This window comes from Pseudophryne corroboree, chromosome 6 (assembly GCF_028390025.1).
Source record: "Pseudophryne corroboree isolate aPseCor3 chromosome 6, aPseCor3.hap2, whole genome shotgun sequence".
Lineage (NCBI taxonomy): Eukaryota > Metazoa > Chordata > Amphibia > Anura > Myobatrachidae > Pseudophryne > Pseudophryne corroboree.
In genome coordinates this window covers 314,642,215-314,668,169 of record NC_086449.1, presented here as the reverse complement: position 1 = coordinate 314,668,169, position 25,955 = coordinate 314,642,215, and the positions used below count along the sequence as shown (strand labels likewise).

The 25,955-nt window shown below is 47.1% G+C and overlaps 1 protein-coding gene across 3 annotated transcripts in view; it reads left to right on the top strand.

Moving 5' to 3' along the window:
* BNIP2 (BCL2 interacting protein 2) overlaps positions 1 to 25,955 on the top strand; it is a 248,109-nt gene that overhangs the window by 167,527 nt on the left and 54,627 nt on the right. For all 3 annotated transcript variants that reach the window (XM_063926259.1, XM_063926258.1, XM_063926257.1), the window contains exons 4-5: positions 8,152 to 8,337; positions 18,542 to 18,718. In XM_063926259.1, the coding sequence (XP_063782329.1) occupies positions 8,152 to 8,337; positions 18,542 to 18,718 (363 nt within the window). The remainder of the gene's footprint in view (positions 1 to 8,151; positions 8,338 to 18,541; positions 18,719 to 25,955) is intronic.

Here is a 25,955-nt window from a genome sequence, read left to right as displayed (position 1 = left end):
TGGACATGATGGCGTCCCGCCTCAACAAAAAGCTACAAATGTATTGCGCCAGGTCAAGAGACCCTCAGGCGATAGCTGTGGACACTCTAGTGACACCGTGGGTGTTCCAGTCGGTTTATGTGTTTCCTCCTCTTCCTCTCATACCCAAGGTGCGGAGTATCGTAAGAAAAAGAGGAGTGAGAACAATACTCATTGTTCTGGATTGGCCAAGAAAGACTTGGTATCCGGAACTGCAAGAAATGTTCACAGAGGACCCATGGCCTCTGCCTCTCAGACAGGATCTGTTGCAACAGGGGCCCTGTCTGTTCCAAGACTTACCGCGGCTGCGTTTGACGGCATGGCGGTTGAACGCCGGATCCTAACAGAAAAAGGCATTCCGGATGAGGTTATTCCTACGCTAATAAAGGCTAGGAAGGACGTGACGGCTAAGCATTATCACCGTATATGGCGCAAATATGTTGCTTGGTGTGAGGCCAGGAATGCCCCTACAGAGGAATTCCAACTGGGCCGTTTCCTTCACTTCCTACAGTCGGGAGTGACTTTGGGCTTAAAATTGGGGTCCATTAAGGTCCAGATTTCAGCCCTATCCATTTTCTTTCAAAAGGAACTGGCTTCTCTTCCTGAAGTTCAGACGTTTGTAAAGGGAGTACTGCATATTCAGCCCCTTTTGTGCCACCAGTGGCACCTTGGGATCTTAACGTGGTGTTGAGTTTCCTGAAATCACACTGGTTTGAGCCACTTAAAACCGTGGAGTTAAAATATCTCACGTGGAAGGTGGTAATGCTATTGGCCTTAGCTTTGGCTAGGCGTGTGTCAGATTTGGCAGCTTTGTCAGGTAAAAGCCCCCATCTGGTTTTCCATGTGGACAGGGCAGAATTACGGACTCGTCCGCAATTTCTGCCAAAGGTGGTGTCATCCTTTCATTTGAACCAACCTATTGTGGTGCCTCCGGCTACTCGTGACTTGGAGGATTCCAAGTTACTAGATGTAGTCAGGGCTTTGAAGATTTATGTAGCCAGAACGGCTGGAGTCAGGAAAACTGACTCGCTGTTTATCCTGTATGCATCCAACAAGCTGGGTGCACCTGCTTCAAAGCAAACTATTGCTCGTTGGATCTGTAACACGATTCAGCAGGCTCATTCTGCGGCTGGATACTGCATCCAAAATCAGTGAAAGCCTATTCCACAAGGGAAGTGGGCTCTTCTTCTTGGGCGGCTGCCCGAGGGGTCTCGGCATTACAGCTTTGCCGAGCAGCTACTTGGTCGGGTTCAAACACTTTTGCAAATTTATACAAGTTTGATACCCTGGCTGAGGAGGACCTTGTGTTTGCCCATTCGGTGCTGCAGAGTCATCCGCACTCTCCCGCCCGTTTGGGAGCTTTGGTATAATCCCCATGGTCCTTACGGAGTCCCCAGCATCCACTAGGACGTTAGAGAAAATAAGATTTTACTCACTGGTAAATCTATTTCTCGTAGTCCGTAGTGGATGCTGGGCGCCCGTCCCAATTGCGGACTTCTTCTGCAATGCTTGTATATAGTTATTGCTTACATAAGGGTTATGTTATAGTTGCATCAGGGTTGATCTGATGCTCTGTTGTTGTTCATACTGTTAACTGGGTAAGTTATCACAAGTTATACGGTGTGATTGGTGTGGCTGGTATGAGTCTTACCCTGGATTCCAAAATCCTTTCCTTGTAATGTCAGCTCTTCCGGGCACAGTTTCCTTAACTGAGGTCTGGAGGAGGGGCATAGAGGGAGGAGCCAGTGCACACCAGTAGTCCTAATTCTTTCTTAGAGTGCCCAGTCTCCTGCGGAGCCCGTCTATTCCCCATGGTCCTTACGGAGTCCCCAGCATCCAGTACGGACTACGAGAAATAGATTTACCGGTGAGTAAAATCTTATTTTTTGTTGATTTCCTATGGCTGTTCTTAAAATTGGGATTGAAAATATATGAAATTGCACGATTATCCCAAATTTTACATACCATCATTGTTATCAGAGTTTGACATGCCTGATCTAAAGTGATTTCTCTGACGTCCTAGTGGATGCTGGGTACTCCGTAAGGACCATGGGGTATAGACGGGCTCCGCAGGAGACTGGGCACTCTTAAAAGAAAGATTAGGTACTATATCTGGGGTGCACTGGCTCCTCCCTCTATGCCCCTCCTCCAGACCTCAGTTAGTATCTGTGCCCGGCCTGAGCTGGATGCACCCTAGGGGCTCTCCTGAGCTTCCTAGAAAAGAAAGTATTTGTTAGGTTTTTTTATTTTCAGTGAGATCTGCTGGCAACAGACTCACTGCTACGTGGGACTGAGGGGAGAGAAGCGAACCTACCTGCTTGCAGCTAGCTTGGGCTTCTAAGGCTACTGGACACCATTAGCTCCAGAGGGATCGAACACAGGCCCAGTCCTCGGTCGTCCGGTCCCGGAGCCGCGCCGCCGTCCCCCTTGCAGAGCCAGAAGAACGAAGAGAAGTTTAAAATCGGCGGCTGAAGACTCCGGTCTTCATTAAGGTAGCGCACAGCACTGCAGCTGTGCGCCATTGCTCCCTTAGCACACCACACACTCCGGTCACTGATGGGTGCAGGGCGCTGGGGGGGGGGGGGGGCGCCCTGGGCAGCAATTAGATTAACTTACTTGGCGAAAAGCACATAATACAGTCTGATAAACTGTATATGTGCATTAACCCCCGCCATTAAAGTACATAAAAGGACAGAAGCCCGCCGCTGAGGGGGCCGGGCCTTCTTCCTCAGCACACCGGCGCCATTTTCTCTTCACAGCTCAGCTGGAAGGAAGCTCCCCAGGCTCTCCCCTGCAGTATCCTGGTACACAAAGGGTAAAAAAGAGAGGGGGGGCACATAAATTTAGGCGCAAAACTGTGTATATAAGCTGCTATAGGGGAAAAATCACTCAGTATAGTGTACATCCCTGTATTATATAGCGCTGTGGTGTGTGCTGGCATACTCTCTCTCTGTCTCTCCAAAGGGCCTGGTGGGGGAACTATCTTCAAATAGAGCATCCACTGTGTGTGTGGTGTGTCGGTACGCGTGTGTCGACATGTCTGAGGTAAAAGGCTCCTCTAAGGAGGTGATAGAGCGGATAAGTGTGTGGGAGGGTATCTCCGTCAACAATGCTGACACCTGTTTGGATATGTGTAAGTGCTGAGGTAAAATTATTGCACAAAAGGTTAGGGAACAGAAAGGAAATCTACCCTGGTCTGTCCCTATGTCACAGAGTCCTTCAGAGTCTCTCTATGTTCACTATCCAAAATAACAAAGTATCGACACAGAGTTTAACTCCACTGTCGACTACGATAATGCAAAGTTACAGCCAAGAGGGCTAAAAGATATTCAATATATGATTATTGGAATAAAAGATGATTTGCATATCACTGATGACTCATCTGTCCCTGACACGAGAGTACACATGTTAAGGGGAAGAATGCTGAGGTAAATATTCCTCCTCTCATGAGGAAAAAGAGCGGGAATCTCCAGACAAGAGACGGCAGCTTCCCACAAGAGAATTCTCAGGCTGTATCCTTTCCCCACTAGGGCCAGGATGTGTTGAGAATCTTCCCCTTGGGTGTCCTGCTTGCACTAGCTATTCTCAGGGATCCTGCAGATAGCGTGCACATTCTAGTATACTACCCAGACCGGCGATTGTGTCGGCATGGGTTTATAGTGCTGTGGCAGCGTGGACAGGTACCTTATCAGCAGAGATTGAGACCCTAGTATGCATATAAATATTTTAAGATGCTGTCTTAAGTGATAGATATATCATTATAAAGCATGCCCAAAGGGACATGAGTATACTGGGTCCTAGAGACAAAAGCTATGTCGATTTCTGCTTGACGTGTCCTGTAGAATATACATTGGACAGATGATGCCGGCTTAAGAGGCATATGGAAGGCTGAGGATTGTGTGGAGAAAGGTTCTCGGGCCTGGTCTCCACAGTTATAGCTGGTAATTCTGATATTTTGCCTTATATTCCTGCACAACCTAGGAAAGCACGACATTATTAAATGCAGCTTTTCGAATAAAGAAACAAGAAAGTCTGAGGTGCGTCCTTTCTTGTCAGAGCCGGGGGCAGAGGAAAGAAGCTGTACAACACAGCTAGTCCCTAGGAACAGAAGTCCTCCCCGGCCTCTATAAAAATCCACCGCATGTCGCTGGGGCTCCACAGGCGGAGCTAGGCCCGGTGGGGACACGCCTTCGTAAGTTCAGCCACAAGTGGGTTCACTCCCTGTTAGATCCCTGGGCAATAGAAATTGTATCGCAGGGATACAGGCTGGACTGTGAGAAGATGCCCCCTCACCGAGGACCCGGCGGGCTTCCCCCCAAGAGAGGGAGCCAGTGTTAACTGCAATTCGTAAATTGTATCTTCAACAGGTGGTGGTCAAGGGTCCCCTCCTTCAACAAGAGGGTGTTATTATTCGACCATGTTATAATCCCGAAACCAGACGGTTCGGTTAGACCCATATTGAATTAAAATCCCTGAACATATACCTGAAAAGGTTCAGGTTCAAGATGGAATCGCTAAGAGCGGTCATTGCATGCCTGAAATGAATCGGGACATAAGGGATGCATACCTTCGTGTCCCCATTTATCCACCTCATCAGGCGTACCTCAGAATTGCGGTACGGGATTGTCATTACCAATTTCACCAAGGTAATGGCGGATATGATGGTGCTCCTGCGGAAGCAAGGTGTCACTATTATCACATACTTGGATGATCTCCTCATAAAAGCGAGATCAAGAGAGCAGTTGCTGGACAGCGTATCACCTTCTCTGGAAGTGAAACCGCAACACGACTGGATTCTATATATTCCAAAGTCGCAGTTGGTTCCTACAGCTCATCTGCCTCGCCTAGGCATGATCCTAGACACAGACCAGAAGAGGGTTTATCTCCCGATAGAGAGAGCTCAGGAGCTCATGACACTGGTCAGGAATCCATTGAAAACCAAAACAGGTGTCAGTGCATCACTGCACTCGAGTCCTGGGAAGGATGATGGCATCATACGAGGCCATCCCCTTCGGCTGGTTCCATGCAAGGACAATGGAACTTACTGGACAAGTGGTCCGGATCACATCTTCAGATGCATCGGTTAATCACCCTATCCCCCAGGGCCAGGGTGTCTCTCCTGTGGTGGCTGCGGAGTGCTCACCTTCTCGAGGGCCGCAGATTCAGCATTCAGGACTGGGTCCTGGTGACCACGGATGCAAGCCTCCGAGGGTGGGGGGCAGTTACACAGGGAAGAAAATTCCAAGGTTTGTGGTCAAGCCAACAGACTTGCCTTCACATCAATATCCTGGAACTAAGGGCCATATACAACGCCCTAAGTCAAGCGGAGTTCCTGCTTCGCGACCAACCGGTTCTGATCCAGTCAGACCGCAGGGGCTCATGTAAACCGCCAGGGCGGCATAAGGAGCAGGGTGGCGAGGGTAGAAGCCACCAGAATTCTTCGCTGGGCGGAGAATCAAGTAAGTGCACTGTAAGCAGTGTTCATTTACGGGAGTGGACACGACCTCCACCCGGGAAAGTGGTGACTTCATCAGGAAGTCTTCACGCAGTTTTACAAATTGATGGAAACTGCCTCAGGTGGACTACGTGGCGTCCCACCTCAATAAAAAGATAAAAAAGGTTTTACGCTGGGTCAAGGGACTCTCAGGCGATAGCTGTGGTCGCACTAGTAACACCGTGGGTGTTCCAGTCGGTCTATATATTCCCTCCTCTTCCTCTCAGACCCAAGGGCTGAGAATTGTAATAAACGGAGGAGTGTGAACAATATTCTTTGCTCCGGATTGGCCAAGAAGGACTCGGTACCCGGAACTGCAAGAAATGCTCTCAGAGGACCCATGGCCTCTGCCTCTCAGTCAGGACATGTTGCAACAGGGACCCTGTCTGATCCAAGACTTACCGCGGCTGCGTTGGACGGCATGGCGGTTGAACGCCGGATCCTAGCGGAAAAGGGCATTCCGGATGCAGTTATTCCTACGCTGATAAAGGCTAGGAAAGACGTGACAGCAAGACTTTTTCACTGTATATGGCGAAAATATGTTGCTTGGTGTGTGGCCGGGAAGGCCCTACAGAGGAATTCCAGGTGGGTCGATTCCTGCACTACCTACAGTCAGGAGTGACTATGGGCCTAAAATTAGGATCCATAAAGGCCAAGATTTCGGCCCTATCCCTTTTTCTCTCAAAAAGAACTGGCTTCACTGCCTGAAGTTCGGACGTTGTTACAGGGGTGCTGCATATTCAGCCCCTTTTGTGCCTCCAGTGGTACCTTGGTATCTTAACGTGTGTTGGATTCCTAAAATCCCACTGGTTTGAGCCACTTAAGATCGTGGAGCTAAAATATCTCACGTGGAAAGTGGTTATGCTTTTGGCCTTAGCTTGGACTAGGCGTGTGTCAGAATTGGCGGCTTTGTCATGTAAAAGCCCATATCTGATCTTCCATATGGAAAGGGTAGAATGGAGGACTCGTCCCCAATTTCTCCCTAAGGTGGTATCATCGTTTCATTTGAACCAACCTATTGTGGTGCCTGCGGCTACTAAGGACTTGGAGGATTCCAAGTTGCTGGACGTAGTCCGGGCCCTGAAACTTTATGTTTCCAGGACAGCTAGAGTCAGAAAAACTGACTCGCTATTTATCCTGCATGCACCCAACAAGCTGGGTGCTCCTGCTTCAAAGCAGACTATTGCTCGCTGGATCTGTAGCACCATTCAGCTTGCACATTCTGCGGCTGGACTGCCGCATCCTAAATCAGTCAAAGCCCATTCCACGAGGAAGGTGGGCTCTTCTTGGGCGGCTGCCCGAGGGGTCTCTGCTTTACAACTTTGCCGAGCTGCTACTTGGTCGGGTTCAAACACTTTTGCAAAATTCTACAAGTTTGATACCCTGGCTGAGGAGGACCTTGAGTTTGCTCATTCGGTGCTGCAGAGTCATCCGCACTCTCCCGCCCGTTTGGGAGCTTTGGTATAATCCCCATGGTCCTTACGGAGTCCCCAGCATCCACTAGGACGTCAGAGAAAATAAGAATTTACTCACCGGTAATTCTATTTCTCGTAGACCGTAGTGGATGCTGGGAGCCCGTCCCAAGTGCGGACTCTCTGCAATACATGTATATAGTTATTGCTTAACTAAAGGGTTATTGTATGAGCCATCTGTTGAAAGAGGCTCAGTTATTGTTATACTGTTCACTGGGTATAGTTATCACGAGTTGTACAGTGTGATTGGTGTGGCTGGTATGAGTCTTAAGGGGGTACACACGGAGAGATCCGTGCTTAAAATCTAAGCAATCTTGCTAGATTGCTTAGATTTTAAGCACGGATCTGCCGTGTGTATGCCCCCCAGCGATAGCGATGCGCGGCCCCGCGCATCGCTATCGCCGGTGCTAGATTGAGCTGCATGCAGGCTCAATCTAGCGGGACGCTCACTTCACCGTTGTGTGAAGTGAGCGGCTCCCCGTCGGCTTTCCCCCTCGCTCAGCACATCGCGCTGTGCTGAGCGGGGAGAGAGATGTGTGCTGAGCGGTCTGTGTTAAGATCGCTCAGCACACATCTCTCCCGTGAGTACCCCCCTTTACCCTGGATTCCAAATCCTTTCCTAGTAATGTCAGCTCTTCCGGGCACAGTTTCCCTAACTGAGGTCTGCAGGAGGGGCATAGAGGGAGGAGCCAGTGCACACCAGATATAGTACCTAATCTTTCTTTTAAGAGTGCCCAGTCTCCTGCGGAGCCCGTCTATACCCCATGGTCCTTACGGAGTACCCAGCATCCACTACGGACTACGAGAAATAGAATTACCGGTGAGTAAATTCTTATTATTTCACTCTACTGTCAGCACACTGCATGCTAGGAACACGTGTTTCCGCCACATTGATTCCTCATTGCTTTGTTTACACTGGGACCTTTTTCATTCATTTGCTTTTGTCACTTTTGTTTACACTTGTATTCACTTTGTGTAGAAAATACATAGGCTACCACGTGGAATGCTATAATCTGCTAAATAAATGTCTATTATTTTTTATACTTTAAAGCCTGTTTTGTGGTAACAAAACACCATTCCTTTGCATAATTAACATGTTGCTGTAATTTATGTGCGAATGATTCTGTTGTGATTTATAACAGTGCGCTGATTTCCCTTTCTTTCTAGTTCCTAGTCCAGTTGAAACAAATGGTAGTAAAAAGGCAAAGCGGAAACTAATGGCTCCCAATCTAAGTTTAACACTGGATCGCAGTGATGGTTCCCTCCTCTCTGAAGACTTAGATGAAAGTGGAGACTTGGATTTAGATGACCTAGATACTCCATCTGAGAACAGCAATGAATTTGAATGGGAAGGTAACTTTTCCTTTGCTTTGTTCCCTTTTTTATTAGTCTTAAGTGGTTTGTCTTTGTAAATAATGAACTACTGATTGAATCCTATTTTGGTTTCCACCCACACTATGTCTTATCAAAGTCTACCTATCACTTGTTAAAATTTAAAACAATTGATGGGATTAGAGTGAAAATTATGAAGGTTAACCATGTATATGGAGAGAATGAGGCAGTGAAAACACAGGTTTTGTGAACCTCTCGCGGATTCTGTATGTTTTTGCCCAAAAACTGATCTTTCGGGCACAATAAATGGGCTCTAATTGAATAGCCAAAGCAAAACATTGGAAAAAATTGCGTAAATAAATACTTTTTGCACCCAACAAATGATTGGGGTAAATTGAATCTCCAAACTATCAGGTATAGACTCTGCGGGTAAAGGACAGGCGTTTGTCTCTCTCTAAACCATCAGATAAAATCTATTTTTATGTGTGCACCTCTGATAACTCATCAAAGGCATGGGCTCTTAAGCTCACTATCAAAGCATAGTTTATTTTCATGACATCAGAGTTAGAAGTATTTCACACAAATATACCCTTTTTGTGTGGTTACCATCACAGTGATTTTGATAATGGCGTTTACTACACTTATTATGCTGTTAGACCACTCCATCAACTATGATGATTTAATTTACATTCTTCAGCTAATTACAGAAAGGATGGTAAAGAACCAGGGCAAGTTAGGAGGATTGTAATAAAGTTTTAATGAAACTGTAAAACAAAGTACTTTGGTTAATATATTCTCATAATTTGGATTTTGAAGTAGTCATTTTCACTGATCTTAACCACTTGCCTGGCATGGTCGCATCAGATGCGACCATTCCAGCTGGTGTCTATCTGGCCTAGTCGCACAGGATGCGACCAGTCAGATAAACAGCATTTGCAGCAGCAGGGAAGAGAAACTTCTCTCCGCTGCTGCTGTCAGGGGGACCAGAAGGTCCCTCTGCCTCCCTGCACCTTCCCCCAGTGTTTGCCGTGCTGCCGATCACTGCTGATCGGTCAGCACGGCAGCACACCCCACACAGCGGCTGCAGACAAAAGCAGCCTCTGGGGAAGTGTAAATGAACCCCCCTGTGTACCTGGTCAGCATACCGACACCGGGATCCCAGCCGTTAGAATGCTTGCAGAGGGGTGAGTGCTACGCTCGCCACAGGTTCTATTCCCACTCTGTGGGTGTCGTGGACACCCATGAGTGGGAATAGGCCCTGTTAGCCGGGATTCCAACTGGTGGCAATGCAACTACATCCCCTTAACAAACCGTTTTTGTACAGGATAAAAATGATGGTTCTTTTAAATATTAATGTTTTAACTTCAGATTGCTTGTTACTTCCAGGACTAACATTTCTAAATGTTGTTTAATATTGGCAAAAAATGCTCAGGATATTTTGTGATTGTTGCGCTGTTTAAATGCTTTCATGGCTGTACTCCTGCATCCCAGGCCTGTGCACTAAAGAAGCAGTGCTTTAATTAAAGACACTGTAAAGGGTTCCTGTCTATTTCTGTTTTATTTTCTATGCTGCTGTTTCCATTGCCCGTGGAGGATAGTTTCCTTTAACAGCTAAGCCTTGGAAACAGGCAACTAACAGTAGGTCATTTCCTCCTTCCTTTGTGGTAAGGCCCCAAACTCTTGGTTTAAGGAAACTGTAAAAACCTGAAATTAGCAGCTTAATCATCACAAATACTCTGTACTATTTAATGAGTTGCTTTGTCAATGTATATATTCATCTGTCTGATTTGGCGCATGTCCACGTGTTAATTCCTATCTGATTGTCTGCTTGCCTGCTGCACAGCACCATTTAGTATATCTCGTTCTGCTTTAGCCATTCAATCGATACACTGGCTATCAGCTGTTTTAAGTGACCACTCTCTGTGAAAGCACTTTGGGAGCAATCAGAATCTACTACTAAAACACGGCTGAAACAGTACATTCTTGTCGTTTGTATAGAATACGTTGAGAATTAATACATTAATTTGGGAGACCTTATGTAGATTGTGATGTTGGATCAGAGATGTTCCACGGGTGCTGTAGCCTCTGCACCAGAAAACGTTGGTGTACTATGCCTGTTTGATGTGTCTCTTGACTGATAAGGTTCTACATCAAATATACAGTGATGAGAAAACATTTTTGCCTCTTCCTGATTTCTTCCATAATTGCATATTTATCATACTTAATTGTTCCAAATCTTCGACAAAGACATCCTGCGTAAAAAACAAAATACAGTTTTTAATTGATAATTTCTTTTATTAATAAATATACTGCCTGTGTGAAAAAATAAGCAGTTAAAAGGATACAGTTAATTTCCCGTACGACGGGATCCCGGCAGTCGAAATACCGCCGCCGGAATCCCGACGGCAGGGGAAATGCCGGCGGTGGGAATCTCGACTGCAGCCTGGTATTCCCACTCGGGTGGTGCATCCACGCCACCACCCAAGGGGGATTATAATAGTGTGGCAAGCAAAGCACTGCGTACGCAGTGAGCCCGTGAAGGGACTCTCTGCCTTGATGTCGGGATTCCGGCGTCGGTGTCCTGACCGCCGGGATCTAGACTGTCGCGATTTCATCCTAAACCTAATAACTGGCTGTGCCACCTTTAGCAGCCACAACTGCAACCAAACAATTCCCATAACTGGAGATGAGTCTTTTCTGTCATCATGGAGGAATTTGGCACACTTTTCTTTGCAGAATTGCTTTAATTCAGCCACACTGGGAGGTCCATTCCAAGGTGGACTTGCTGTAGTGCTTCGCACTGTTGTCTTGCTGCATGATGTTATTGCGCTTGAGCTCCTAATCATGGGCTGATGACTGGACATTCTCCCTCAATTTTTTCTGATAGAGAGCAGAACTCATGATTCTGTTAATAATGGCAAGTTGCCCGGGTCCTGAAGAAGCAAAGCACCCCCACGCCATCATACTACTACCATCACCATGTTTGACTGCTGATATAACATTCATATTGTAGCTTTATGCCAGATGTGACAGGGCCCATGTCTTCCAAAAAGTGTCTGATGCGTCAGTCCGCAGAACATTAGCCGAAAAGTCTTGTGTGTTGACAATGTGTGTTTGACAAATTTGAGACCTGCCTTTATGTTTCCCTTTGTGTGCAGTGGTTGAGCATTTTTGCCCAATCTCTTTCTTATGGTGGAATCATGAGCGCTGACATTACATGAGGCGCGCAAGGTCTGCAGTTCCTTAGTTATTTGGGTTCTTTTGTGAATTCCTGGGCATGTCATTGATGCGCTCATGGAGGAATCATCATAGGTTGGCCACTCCTGGGAAGATTCACCACTGTTCAAAGTTTTCTTCATTTGGAAAAAAATAGCTTCACTGGGCTTAATTCAGGGTGGGATGCAGGTGCTGGCTGCGTCCCACGCAGATTCCCAATTATTGGAAATCTGCAGCTGCGCAAGGTCCGTGCTGCAGAATGCGCATTGCATTGTCACCTGCAGTTCCCCTTTTCCGCTGCCTGATCCACAGGCAGCAGCGTTGAGGGGGTGGGGGGAGACCTGCGTTCCCAGAACCAAAGAGGGGAAGGTGTCGCCTCCATTTTCTGGGAGGAGAAAGTCCAGGGTCTGCGTGTTACCATGTAGATTTCCTGGCATCGCAGCCCCTGATTCCGTTGGTCAGCTGAGTAAGCTGGAGCTTACTCGGCTGCCCCTCTGTGTGAAACGTTGCAACCTTTGGTTGGATCCCAGCTTATGATGTCGGTTGTAGTGCTGGGATCGCAGCTACCTGCAGAAGGCCTCTCTTCTACTGAGACTTCCCTGCGTGTCCCTCCTTATCAGACGCAAATGCATAGCTGCTTGCAAACATTTCTGAATCAGGCCCACTGGTCTGCTGGATTCCCAGAGCATTAGCAATGGATTTGTAACCCTTTCCAGGTATATTTCCATTGTTTTTTCTCAACTCTTCTGGAATATCTTGATTGCGGCATACTGCTCTGCTTGTTGAGACCTTGTAGCTAATTTCACATTGCTGGAAAGGTTCTATTTTAGTGATTAGATTTAACTGTACTAGCAGTAATTAAGCCTGATTGTGTCTATTCCAACTGAATCCAGTTTAATTCAGTTTAGTTCATTGGATGAATTACTAAAGCTGGGCATAAATTATGCAATTATCGGCTTGATTCATGTAAATAGGTTATATATCAAACTTAGATCATCTGTTGTAATAGTTATTGACAGCTTGTAAAGAAATATATTTTGCTTTTGCCCACTATTTCTGTGTTTTGCACTACACCTTGGCAAACAAGTTTAAATGCAAAAATAAATCCTGTTCTTCCATTCGTCAATTGCTCAGTTGTGATCAGATGGTAGCCTGCAGGTGCAGTGTTGTCTCCCAAATCAATGTATTGGTAGTTGCTAGAGTACTTTACACAGGAGGTGTTTTGCAATGTCAATATTTTACAATTTATACACTTGTGTGATTTCTCCATGTAAGTTTCCACTGATAATAATTGGATATTCTTTCTTCGCAAAACGTACAATAAATGTGTTGCTCCCAGCCCAAAGAAAGTGGTTAACTAAGTATGATGTGAAAAACCATTTAGTATATGTGCGTTAATTTTTTCTCTATCGTCCTAAGTGGATGCTGGGGTTCCTGAAAGGACCATGGGGAATAGCGGCTCCGCAGGAGACAGGGCACAAAAGTAAAGCTTTTACAGGTCAGGTGGTGTGTACTGGCTCCTCCCCCTATGACCCTCCTCCAGACTCCAGTTAGATTTTTGTGCCCGGCCGAGAAGGGTGCAATTCTAGGTGGCTCTCATAAAGAGCTGCTTAGAGAGTTTAGCTTAGGTTTTTTATTTTACAGTGATTCCTGCTGGCAACAGGATCACTGCAACGAGGGACAGAGGGGAGAAGAAGTGAACTCACCTGCGTGCAGGATGGATTGGCTTCTTGGCTACTGGACATGAAGCTCCAGAGGGACGATCACAGGTACAGCCTGGATGGTCACCGGAGCCACGCCGCCGGCCCCCTCACAGATGCTGAAGCAAGAAGAGGTCCAGAATCGGCGGCTGAAGACTCCTGCAGTCTTCTTAAGGTAGCGCACAGCACTGCAGCTGTGCGCCATTTTCCTCTCAGCACACTTCACACGGCAGTCACTGAGGGTGCAGGGCGCCCTGGGAGGCAAATGAAAACCTTTAAAAAGGCTAAAAATACCTCACATATAGCCCCAGAGGCTATATGGAGATATTTACCCCTGCCTAAATGTACTAAATAGCGGGAGACGAGCCCGCCGAAAAAGGGGCGGGGCCTATCTCCTCAGCACACGGCGCCATTTTCTGTCACAGCTCCGCTGGTCAGGAAGGCTCCCAGGTCTCTCCCCTGCACTGCACTACAGAAACAGGGTATAACAGAGAGGGGGGGCAAAATAAATGGCAATATATTAATATAAAAGCAGCTATAAGGGAGCACTTAATCATAAGGCTATCCCTGTCATATATAGCGCTTTTTGGTGTGTGCTGGCAGACTCTCCCTCTGTCTCCCCAAAGGGCTAGTGGGTCCTGTCTTCGTATAGAGCATTCCCTGTGTGTCTGCTGTGTGTCGGTACGTGTGTGTCGACATGTATGAGGACGTTATTGGTGTGGAGGCGGAGCAATTGCCAAATATGAGGATGTCACCTCCTAGGGGGTCGACACCAGAATGGATGCCTTTATTTGTGGAATTACGGGATAGCGTCAACTCGCTTAAGCAGTCGTTTGCCGACATGAGGCGGCCGGACACTCAATTAGTGCCTGTCCAGGCGCCTCAAACACCGTCAGGGGCTGTAAAACGCCCCTTGCCTCAGTCGGTCGACACAGACCCAGACACAGGCACTGATTCCGGTGGTGAAGGTGACGAATCAACCGTATTTTCCAGTAGGGCCACACGTTATATGATTTTGGCAATAAAGGAGATGTTACATTTAGCTGATACTACAGGTACCACTAAACAGGGTATTATGTGGGGTGTGAAAAAACTACCAGTAGTTTTTACCGAATCAGAAGAATTAAATGACGTGTGTGATGAAGCGTGGGGTGCCCCGATAAAAAAACTGCTAATTTCAAAGAAGTTATTGGCTTTATACCCTTTCCCGCCAGAGGTTAGGGAGCGCTGGGAAACACCTCCTAGGGTGGACAAAGCGCTAACACGCTTATCAAAACAAGTGGCGTTACCCTCTCCTGAGACGGCCGCACTTAAAGATCCATCAGATAGGAGGATGGAAAATATCCAAAAAGGTATATACACACATGCAGGTGTTATACTACGACCAGCTATTGCGACTGCCTGGATGTGCAGTGCTGGGGTAGTTTGGTCAGAGTCCCTGATCGAAAATATTGATACCCTGGACGGGGACAATATTTTACTGTCGTTAGAACAAATAAAGGATGCATTTCTTTATATGCGTGATGCACAGAGAGATATCTGCACACTGGCATCACGGGTAAGTGCTATGTCCATTTCGGCCAGAAGAGCTTTATGGACACGACAGTGGACAGGCGATGCGTAGAGGAGTTATTTGGGGTCGGTCTATTGGATTTGGTGGCCACGGCTACGGCCGGGAAATCCACCTTTCTACCTCAAGTCACTCCCCAACAGAAAAAGGCACCGACCTTTCAACCGCAGCCCTTTCGTTCCTTTAAAAATAAGAGAGCAAAGGGCTATTCATATCTGCCACGAGGCAGAGGACGAGGGAAGAGACAGCAACAGGCAGCTCCTTCCCAGGAACAGAAGCCCTCCCCGGCTTCTACAAAAGCCTCAGCATGACGCTGGGGCTTCGCAAGCGGACTTGGGGGCGGTAGGCGGTCGTCTCAAGAATTACAGCGCGCAGTGGGCTCACTCGCAGGTAAATCCCTGGATCCTGCAGATAATATCTCAGGGGTACAGGTTGAAATTAGAGACAGAGCCACCTCGCCGTTTCCTGAAGTCTGCTTTACCAACGTCCCCCTCAGAAAGGGAGACGGTTTTGGAAGCCATTCACAAGCTGTATTCTCAGCAGGTGATAGTCAAGGTACCTCTTCTACAACAAGGGAAGGGGTATTATTCCACTCTTTTTGTGGTACCGAAGCCGGATGGCTCGGTAAGGCCTATTCTAAATCTGAAGTCCTTGAACCTGTACATAAAGAAGTTCAAGTTCAAGATGGAGTCACTCAGAGCAGTGATAGCGAACCTGGAAGAAGGGGACTTTATGGTATCCTTGGACATCAAGGATGCGTATCTCCACGTTCCAATTACCCCTCACACCAGGGGTACCTCAGGTTCGTTGTACAAAACTGTCACTATCAGTTTCGGACGCTGCCGTTTGGTTTGTCCACGGCACCTCGGGTCTTTACAAAGGTAATGGCCGAGATAATATTTCTTCTTCGAAGAAAAGGCGTATTAATTATCCCATACTTGGACGATCTCCTAATAAGGGCAAGGTCCAGAGAACAGCTAGAGATGGGTTTAGCACTATCTCAAGAGGTGCTAAAGCAGCACGGATGGATTCTGAATATTCCAAAATCCCAATTAATGCCGACAACTCGTCTGCTGTGCCTGGGGATGATTCTGGACACAGTTCAGAAAAAGGTTTTTCTTCCCGAAGAAAAAGCCAAGGAGTTATCTGACCTGGTCAGGAACCTCCTAAAACCAGGAAAGGTGTCTGTACATCAATGCACAAGAGTCCTGGGAAAAAATGGTAGCTTCTTACGAAGCAATCCCTTTCGGCAGATTCCATGCAAAGGGATCTGTTGGACAAATGGTCAGGGTCGCATCTTCAGATGCACCTGCGGATAACCCTGTCGCCGAGGACAAGGGTATCCCTTCTGTGGTGGTTGCAGGAGGCTCATCTATTGGAGGGCCGCAGATTCGGCATGCAGGATTGGATCCTGGTGACCACGGATGCCAGCCTGAGAGGCTGGGGAGCAGTCACACAGGGAAGAAATTTCCAGGGAGTGTGGTCGAGCCTGAAAAAGTCTCTTCACATAAGCATTCTGGAACTAAGAGCAATCTACAATGCTCTAAGCCAGGCGGAACCTCTGCTTCAAGGAAGACCGGTGTTGATCCAGTCGGACAACATCACGGCAGTCGCCCATGTAAACAGACAGGGCGGCACAAGAAGCAGGAGGGCAATGGCAGAAGCTGCCAGGATCCTTCGCTGGGCGGAGAATCACGTGATAGCACTGTCAGCAGTATTCATCCCGGGCGTGGACAACTGGGAAGCAGACTTCCTCAGCAGACACGACCTTCACCCGGGAGAGTGGGTACTTCATCCAGAAGTTTTCCACATGCTATTAAACCGTTGGGTAAAACCAATGGTGGACATGATGGCGTCTCGCCTCAACAAAACACTGGACAGGTATTGCGCCAGGTCAAGAGATCCGCAGGCAATAGCTGTGGACGCGCTGGTAACACCTTGGGTGTACCAGTCGGTATATGTGTTTCCTCCTCTGCCTCTCATACCAAAGGTATTGAGGATTATACGGCAAAGAGGAGTAAGACTAGTGGCTCCGGATTGGCCAAGAAGGACTTGGTACCCGGAACTTCAAGAGATGGTCACGGACGATCCGTGGCCTCTACTTCTGAGAAGGGACCTGCTTCAGCAGGGTCCTTGTCTTTTTCAAGACTTACCGCGGCTGCGTTTGACGGCATGGCGTTTGAATGCCAGATCCTAAAAGGAAAAGGCATTCCAGAAGAAGTCATTCCTACCTTGATAAAGGCAAGGAAGGAAGTCACCGCGAAGCATTATCGCCGTATTTGGCGAAAATATGTTGCGTGGTGCGAGCAGCGGAGTAATTTCAACTGGGTCGTTTTCCTACATTTCCTACAATCAGGATTGTCTATGGGTCTCAAATTGGGATCTATTAAGGTTCAAATTTCGGCCCTATCAATATTCTTCCAAAAAGAATTGGCCTCAGTCCCTGAGGTCCAGATTTTTATCAAAGGAGTACTGCATATACAGCCTCCTGTGGTGCCTAAGGTGGCACCGTGGGATCTAAATGTAGTTTTAGATTTCCTCAAATCCAATTGGTTTGAACCACTAAAGAATGTGGATTTGAAATATCTCACATGGAAAGTGACTATGTTACTGGCCCTGGCTTCGGCCGGGAGAGTATCTGAACTGGCGGCTTTGTTTTATAAAAGCCCTTATTTAATTTAATTTTCCATTCGACATAGGGCAGAGCTGCGGACGCGTCCGCATTTTCTCCCTAAGGTGGTATCAGCGTTTCACCTGAACCAGCCTATTGTAGTGCCTGCGGCTACAGACGACTTGAAGGACTCCAAGTTGTTGGACGTTGTCAGAGCCTTAAAAATATACATTTAAAGGACGGCTGGAGTCAGAAAATCTGACTCGCTGTTTATACTGTATGCACCCAACAAGTTGGGTGCACCTGCTTCTAAGCAGTCGATTGCTCGTTGGATTTGTAACAAAATTCAACTTGTACATTCTGTGGCAGGCCTGCCACAGCTTAAATCTGTTAAGGCCCATTCCGCAAGGAAGGTGGGCTCATCTTGGGCGGCTGCCCGAGGGGTCTCGGCATTACAACTCTGCCGAGCAGCTACGTGGTCAGGGGAGAACACGTTTGTAAATTTTTACAAATTTGATACCCTGGCAAAGGAGGACCTGGAGTTCTCTCATTCGGTGCTGCAGAGTCATCCGCACTCTCCCGCCCGTTTGGGAGCTTTGGTATAATCCCCATGGTCCTTTCAGGAACCCCAGCATCCACTTAGGACGATAGAGAAAATAAGAATTTACTTACCGATAATTCTATTTCTCGGAGTCCGTAGTGGATGCTGGGCGCCCATCCCAAGTGCGGATTATCTGCAATACTTGTACATAGTTATTGTTAACTAATTCGGGTTATTGTTTAGGAAGCCATCTTTCAGAGGCTCCTCTGTTATCATACTGTTAACTGGGTTTAGATCACAAGTTGTACGGTGTGATTGGTGTGGCTGGTATGAGTCTTACCCGGGATTCAAAATCCTCCCTTATTGTGTACGCTCGTCCGGGCACAGTACCTAACTGGAGTCTGGAGGAGGGTCATAGGGGGAGGAGCCAGTACACACCACCTGACCTGTAAAAGCTTTACTTTTGTGCCCTGTCTCCTGCGGAGCCGCTATTCCCCATGGTCCTTTCAGGAACCCCAGCATCCACTACGGACTCCGAGAAATAGAATTATCGGTAAGTAAATTCTTATTATTTTACATTTTGACAGATGACCTCCCAAAACCAAAAACTACTGAAGTACTTCCCAAAGGATCAATCCCAGAGTACACCGCTGCTGAGGAAAAGGAAGAGAGCAGACGCTGGCGCATGTTCCGGATCGGGGAGCAAGATCATAGGGTTGACATGTCTGCTATAGAGCCGTATAAGAAAGTTATCAGCCATGGAGGTGATCTTAGCATTAGAGTGTATAAAGCATTATATTTCAGGGTCAATAAGTGCTGCTGTCACTTATTTTTTTCAGTGCCACAGCTATACATTTGGGAAGCGGGACATATTTAATTACATAGAATGCAAATTGCAGTATTGCGGTTGTCTGCTGTGATGGCAATAAACCCATTTTACCTTCCAAATGTATAGTTTTTATAGAACTGAAAGGAAAATGGCCTTTTTTGAGATATGTTTGAAGAATTTTAGCAGGAGTGACAGCTGATTTAATTCGAACACCACCTCCTAAAGTAAAGTAGGGGAATTAAATCTCACATTTATTGCTATGTGAACATAAAACAGCCTTATTAGGTTTGGAAAGTGTTGAAATGATAAAACTTTCTACTTTTGCATCTATTTGGCCAGTTAGATCCTAAAGAGGATAAAAATTATCCAAAAGGTAAAGAGAGGATAATTATATCTGCTGGTAAGGTGGTGTGACGTATTCAAACACCAACCCCTAATAGGGTGTTAAGAATATAATGGTAATAGGCAAAATAGCTGCTCCTCCATCCCCCTGCCTCATTCCATGAACATCTCTGCTTTGCTTACATACTGCCATCAGGCTACCTTCCGCTTGCTTGCACCTCATGTCATCTGTCTGTTGCCCCTTCCCACTAGATTATTAGCTCTTCAGAGCAGGGCCCTCTTTCTTCTTGTTGTCAAAGCCCTCTTCTCGACACATTTCACTCGCAGCACTCTCCTACTCGGCGACCATCTTTACCCGCATTTTCTCCTGCTGGTAAAGGCTCATCTCTATCTATGGCCACAAACCCCTAGTAGTACGATGATTACTTCCTCGCTACTTACATCTTAGCTGTATTATGTATTGAGATTTGTGGTGCTCTTTGTTACCTGCACTCTATTTTTGTTATTTATTTACTGTAATGCTAAGTTTTGTCTCCCTGTACTGTCCTCCGTACGGCGCTGTGAAACACTTGTGGCGCCTTATAAATAAAATGTAATAATAAAATATAGTTGAAATAAGAATATAAGAGGGGGAATGTAATAAGCTGTCAGAATCGGGAAGTGAGAGATTGTGTGAGAGTTCTCCTGTTTCTTTAAATTTGGAATAGTTGACATGGCAAAAATCAATCTAATACAGCTTATTACGCAAATCCAAAAAGCTTGCTCCTTTTATTTTCAATCAATTGGTATATATTATATCTTATAGGAGCAGTAAGGCACCCTAAAATGTATGTCCAGAAAATCAAATATGTTTCATGGCATATCATGGTTAAGCATCACCATATATTAAATCAATTCATTACATACACAATGTAATACCACTGATGATGAACAATGTTGAATAATGAAGTAAACCCTATTCGCACAGAAGGGTTAAATGTGCGTATATTGGACAATCAGGAATAATCAAATAATGTCAAAGCTACATTTGTCCATATGAAAAAACAAGATTAACATCTGCACATTTAATTATAATTGCACAGACAGATTTAATATACGCCCTATGGGCCCTATTCAGGTTTGATAGCAAACCAACAAAGTTGGCAATTGGACAAAACCATGCTGCACTTGCAGGTGGGGCAGATGTAACGTGCAGAGAGCGTTAGATTTCTGTGCATGGTAAATACTGGCTGCTTTATTTTTTACACTGCAATTTAGATTTCAGTTTGAACACACCCCACCCAAATCTAATTTCTCTGACGTCCTAGTGGATGCTGGGACTCCGTCAGGACCATGGGGATTAGCGGCTCCGCAGGAGACAGGGCACAAAAATAAAGCTTTAGGATCAGGTGGTGTGCACTGGCTCCTCCCCCTATGACCCTCCTCCAAGCCTCAGTTAGGTTTTTGTGCCCGTCCGAGCAGGGTGCAATCTAGGTGGCTCTCCTAAAGAGCTGCTTAGAAAAAGTTATTAGGTTTTTTATTTTCAGTGAGACCTGCTGGCAACAGGCTCACTGCTACGAGGGACTTAGGGGAGAGAAGTGAACTCACCTGCGTGCAGGATGGATTGGCTTCTTAGGCTACTGGACACCATTAGCTCCAGAGGGATCGAACACAGGCCCAGCCATGGAGTCCGGTCCCGGAGCCGCGCCGCCGACCCCCTTGCAGATGCCGAAAAGTGAAGAGGTCCAGAAACCGGCGGCAGAAGACTTTTCAGTCTTCATGAGGTAGCGCACAGCACTGCAGCTGTGCGCCATTGTTGTCACACACTTCACACCAGCGGTCACGGAGGGTGCAGGGCGCTGGGGGGGGCGCCCTGGGCAGCAATGATAATACCTTATTCTGGCTAAAAAATACATCACATATAGTCCCTGGGGCTATATGGATGTATTTAACCCCTGCCAGGTCTCAGAAAAACGGGAGAAGAAGCCCGCCGAAAAGGGGGCGGGGCCTATTCTCCTCAGCACACAGCCCCATTTTCCCTCACAGAAATGCTGGTGGGAAGGCTCCCAGGCTCTCCCCTGCACTGCACTACAGAAACAGGGTTAAAGCAGAGAGGGGGGGCACTTATTTGGCGATATGATTATATATATTAAGATGCTATAAGGGAAAAACACTTATATGAAGGTTGTCCCTGTATAATTATAGCGTTTTGGTGTGTGCTGGCAAACTCTCCCTCTGTCTCCCCAAAGGGCTAGTGGGGTCCTGTCCTCTATCAGAGCATTCCCTGTGTGTGTGCTGTGTGTCGGTACGTGTGTGTCGACATGTATGAGGACGATGTTGGTGAGGAGGCGGAGAAATTGCCTGTAATGGTGATGTCACTCTCTAGGGAGTCGACACCGGAATGGATGGCTTATTTAAGGAATTACGTGATAATGTCAACACGCTGCAAGGTCGGTTGACGACATGAGACGGCCGGCAAACAAAATAGTACCTGTCCAGGCGTCTCAAACACCGTCAGGGGCATTAAAACGCCCATTTTACCTCAGTCGGTCGACACAGACATGGACACTGACTCCAGTGTCGACGGTGAAGAAACAAACGTATTTTCCTTTAGGGCCACACGTTAATTGTTAAGGGCAATGAAGGAGGTGTTACATATTTCTGATACTACAAGTACCACAAAAAAGGGTATTATGTGGGGTGTGAAAAAACTACCTATAGTTTTTCCTGAATCAGATAAATTAAACGAAGTGTGTGATGATGCGTGGGTTTCCCCCGATAGAAAATTATTGGCGGTATACCCTTTCCCGCCAGAAGTTAGGGCGCGTTGGGAAACACCCCTCAGGGTGGATAAGGCGCTCACACGCTTATCAAAACAAGTGGCGGTACCGTCTCCAGATAGGGCCGCCCTCAAGGAGCCAGCTGATAGGAGGCTGGAAAATATCCTAAAAGTATATACACACATACTGGTGTTATACTGCGACCAGCGATCGCCTCAGCCTGGATGTGCAGCGCTGGGGTGGCTTGGTCGGATTCCCTGACTGAAAATATTGATACCCTTGACAGGGACAGTATTTTATTTACTATAGAGCATTTATAGGATGCATTTCTATATATGCGAGATGCACAGAGGGATATTTGCACTCTGGCATCAAGAGTAAGTGCGATGTCCATATCTGCCAGAAGATGTTTATGGACACGACAGTGGTCAGGTGATGCAGATTCCAAACGGCACATGGAAGTATTGCCGTATAAAGGAGAGGAGTTATTTGGGGTCGGTCCATCGGACCTGGTGGCCACGGCAACAGCTGGAAAATCCACCTTTTTTACCCCAAGTTACATCTCAGCAGAAAAAGACACTGTCTTTTCAGCCTCAGTCCTTTCGTCCCCATAAGGGCAAGCGGGCAAAAGGCCAGTCATATCTGCCCAGGGATAGAGGAAAGGGAAGAAGACTGCAGCAGGCAGCCCATTCCCAGGAACAGAAGCCCTTCACCGCTTCTGCCAAGCCCTCAGCATGACGCTGGGGCCGTACAGGACCCCTGGATCCTACAAGTAGTATCCCAGGGGTACTGATTGGAAATTCGAGACGTCTCCCCCTCGCAGGCTCCTGATGTCTGCTTTACCAACGTCTTCCTCCGACAGGAAGGCAGTATTGGAAACAATTCACAAGCTGTATTCCCAGCAGGTGATAATCAAAGTACCCCTCCTACAACAAGGAAAGGGGTATTATTCCACACTATATTGTGGTACTGAAGCCAGACGGCTCGGTGAGACCTATTCTAAATCTGAAATCTTTGAACACTTACATACAAAGTTTCAAATCAAGATGGAGTCACTCAGAGCAGTGATAGCGAACTAGGAAGAAGGGGACTATATGGTGTCCCTGGACATCAGGGATGCTTACATCCATGTCCAAAATTGCCTTTCTCACCAAGGGTACCTAAGGTTCGTGGTACGGAACTGTCACTATCAGTTTCAGACGCTGCCGTTTGGATTGTCCACGGCACCCCGGGTCTTTACCAAAGTAATGGCCGAAATGATGATTCTTCAAAGAAAAGGCGTCTTAAATATCCCTTACTTGGACGATCTCCTGATAAGGGCAAGGTCCAGAGAACAGTTGGAAGTCGAAGTAGCACTATCTCAAGTAGTTCTACGACAGCACGGGTGGATTCTAAATATTCCAAAATCACAGCCGTTTCCGACGACACGTCTGCTGTTCCTAGGGATGATTCTGGACACAGTCCAGAAAAAGGTGTTTCTCCCGGAGGAGAAAGCCAGGGAGTTATCCGAGCTAGTCAGGAACCTCCTAAAACCAGGAAAAGTGTCAGTGCAGCATTGCACAAGAGTCCTGGGAAAAATGGTGGCTTATTACGAAGCGATTCCATTCGGCAGATTCCACGCAAGAACTTTTCAGTGGGATCTGCTGGACAAATGGTCCGGATTGCATCTTCAGATGCATCAGCGGATAACCCTATCTCCATGAACAAGGGTATCTCTCCTGTGGTGGTTACAGAGTGCTCATCTTCTAGAGGGCCGCAGATTCGGCATTCAGGATTGGATGCTGGTGACCACGGAGGCCAGCCTGAGAGGCTGGGGAGCAGTCACACAGGGAAAAAATTTCTAGGGAGTGTGATCAAGTCTGGAGACTTTTCTCCACATAAATATACTGGAGCTAAGGACAATTTACAATGCTCTAAGCTTAGCAAGACCTCTGCTTCAAGGTCAGCCGGTATTGATCCAGTGGGACAACATCACGGCAGTCGCCCACGTAAACAGACAGGGCGGCACAAGAAGCAGGAGGCCAATGGCAGAAACTGCAAGGATTTTTCGCTGGGCGGAAAATCATGTGATAGCACTGTCAGCAGTGTTCATTCCGGGAATGGACAACTGGGAAGCAGACTTCCTCAGCAGAAAAAACTGGACAGGTATTGCGCCAGGTCAAGAGACCCTCAGGCAATAGCTGTAGACGCTCTGGTAACACCATGGGTGTACCAGTCAGTGTAGGTGTTTCCTCCTCTGCCTCTCATACCAAAAGTACTGAGAATTATACGGCAAAGGGGAGTAAGAACGATACTCGTGGCTCCGGATTGGCCAAGAAGAACTTGGTACCCGGAACTTCAGGAGATGCTCACGGAAGATCCGTGGCCTCTACCCCTAAGACGGGACCTGCTTCAGCAGGGACCGGGTCTATTCCAAGACTTACCGCGGCTGTTTTTAACGGCATGGCGGTTGAACGCCGAATTCTAAGGGAAAAAGGCATTCCGGAAGAGGTCATCCCTACGCTGGTAAAAGCCAGGAAGGAGGTGACTGCACAACATTATCACCGCATTTGGAGAAAATATGTTGCGTGGTGGGAGGCCAGGAAGGCCACCACGGAGAAATTTCAACTGGGTCGATTCCTACATTTCCTGCAAACAGGATTGTCTATGGGACTCAAATTGGGGTCCATTAAGATTCAAATTTCGGCCCTGTCGATTACTTCCAGAAAAAATTGGCTTCAGTTCCTGAAGTCCAGACTTTTGTAAAAGGAGTACTACATATACAGCCCCCGGTTGTGCCCCCAGTGGCTCCGTGGGACCTTAATGTAGTTTTGGATTTTCTCAAATCCCATTGGTTTGAGCCACTCAAATCGGTGGATTTGAAATATCTTACATGGAAAGTAACCATGCTACTGGCCCTGGCTTCAGCCAGGAGAGTATCAGAATTGGCGGCTTTATCGTATAAAAGCCCATATCTGATTTTCCATTCGGACAGGGCAGAACTGCGGACGCGTCCTCAGTTTCTGCCTAAGGTGGTGTCAGCGTTTCACCTGAACCAACCTATTGTGGTGCCTGCGGCTACTAGCGATTTGGAGGATTCCAAGTTGCTGGACGTTGTCAGGGCATTGAAAATATATATTTCAAGGACGGCCGGAGTCAGAAAATCTGACTCGCTGTTTATACTGTATGCACCCAACAAGCTGGGTGCTCCTGCTTCTAAGCAGACGATTGCTCGTTGGATTTGTAGCACAATTCAACTTGCACATTCTGTGGCAGGCCTGCCACAGCCTAAATCTGTCAAGGCCCATTCCACAAGGAAGGTGGGCTCATCCTGGGCGGCTGCCCGAGGGGTCTCGGCATTACAACTCTGCCGAGCAGCTACGTGGTCGGGGGAGAACACGTTTGTAAAATTCTACAAATTTGATACCCTGGCTAAAGAGGACCTGGAGTTCTCTCATTCGGTGCTGCAGAGTCATCCGCACTCTCCCGCCCGTTTGGGAGCTTTGGTATAATCCCCATGGTCCTGACGGAGTCCCAGCATCCACTAGGACGTCAGAGAAAATAAGATTTTACTTACCGATAAATCTATTTCTCGTAGTCCGTAGTGGATGCTGGGCGCCCATCCCAAGTGCGGATTGTCTGCAATACTTGTACATAGTTATTGTTACAAAAAAATCGGGTTGTTATTGTTGTGAGCCGTCTGTTCAGAGGCTCCTACGTTTTGTCATACTGTTAACTGGGTTCAGATCACAGGTTGTACAGTGTGATTGGTGTGGCTGGTATGAGTCTTACCCGGGATTCAAAATCCTTCCTTATTGTGTACGCTCGTCCGGGCACAGTATCCTAACTGAGGCTTGGAGGAGAGTCATAGGGGGAGGAGCCAGTGCACACCACCTGATCCTAAAGCTTTATTTTTGTGCCCTGTCTCCTGCGGAGCCGCTAATCCCCATGGTCCTGACGGAGTCCCAGCATCCACTACAGACTACGAGAAATAGATTTATCGGTAAGTAAAATCTTATTTTCTATGCACATGTTACATCTACCCCACCTGCAGTGCAACATAGTTTTGCCCAATTGCTAACTTTTTTTGAG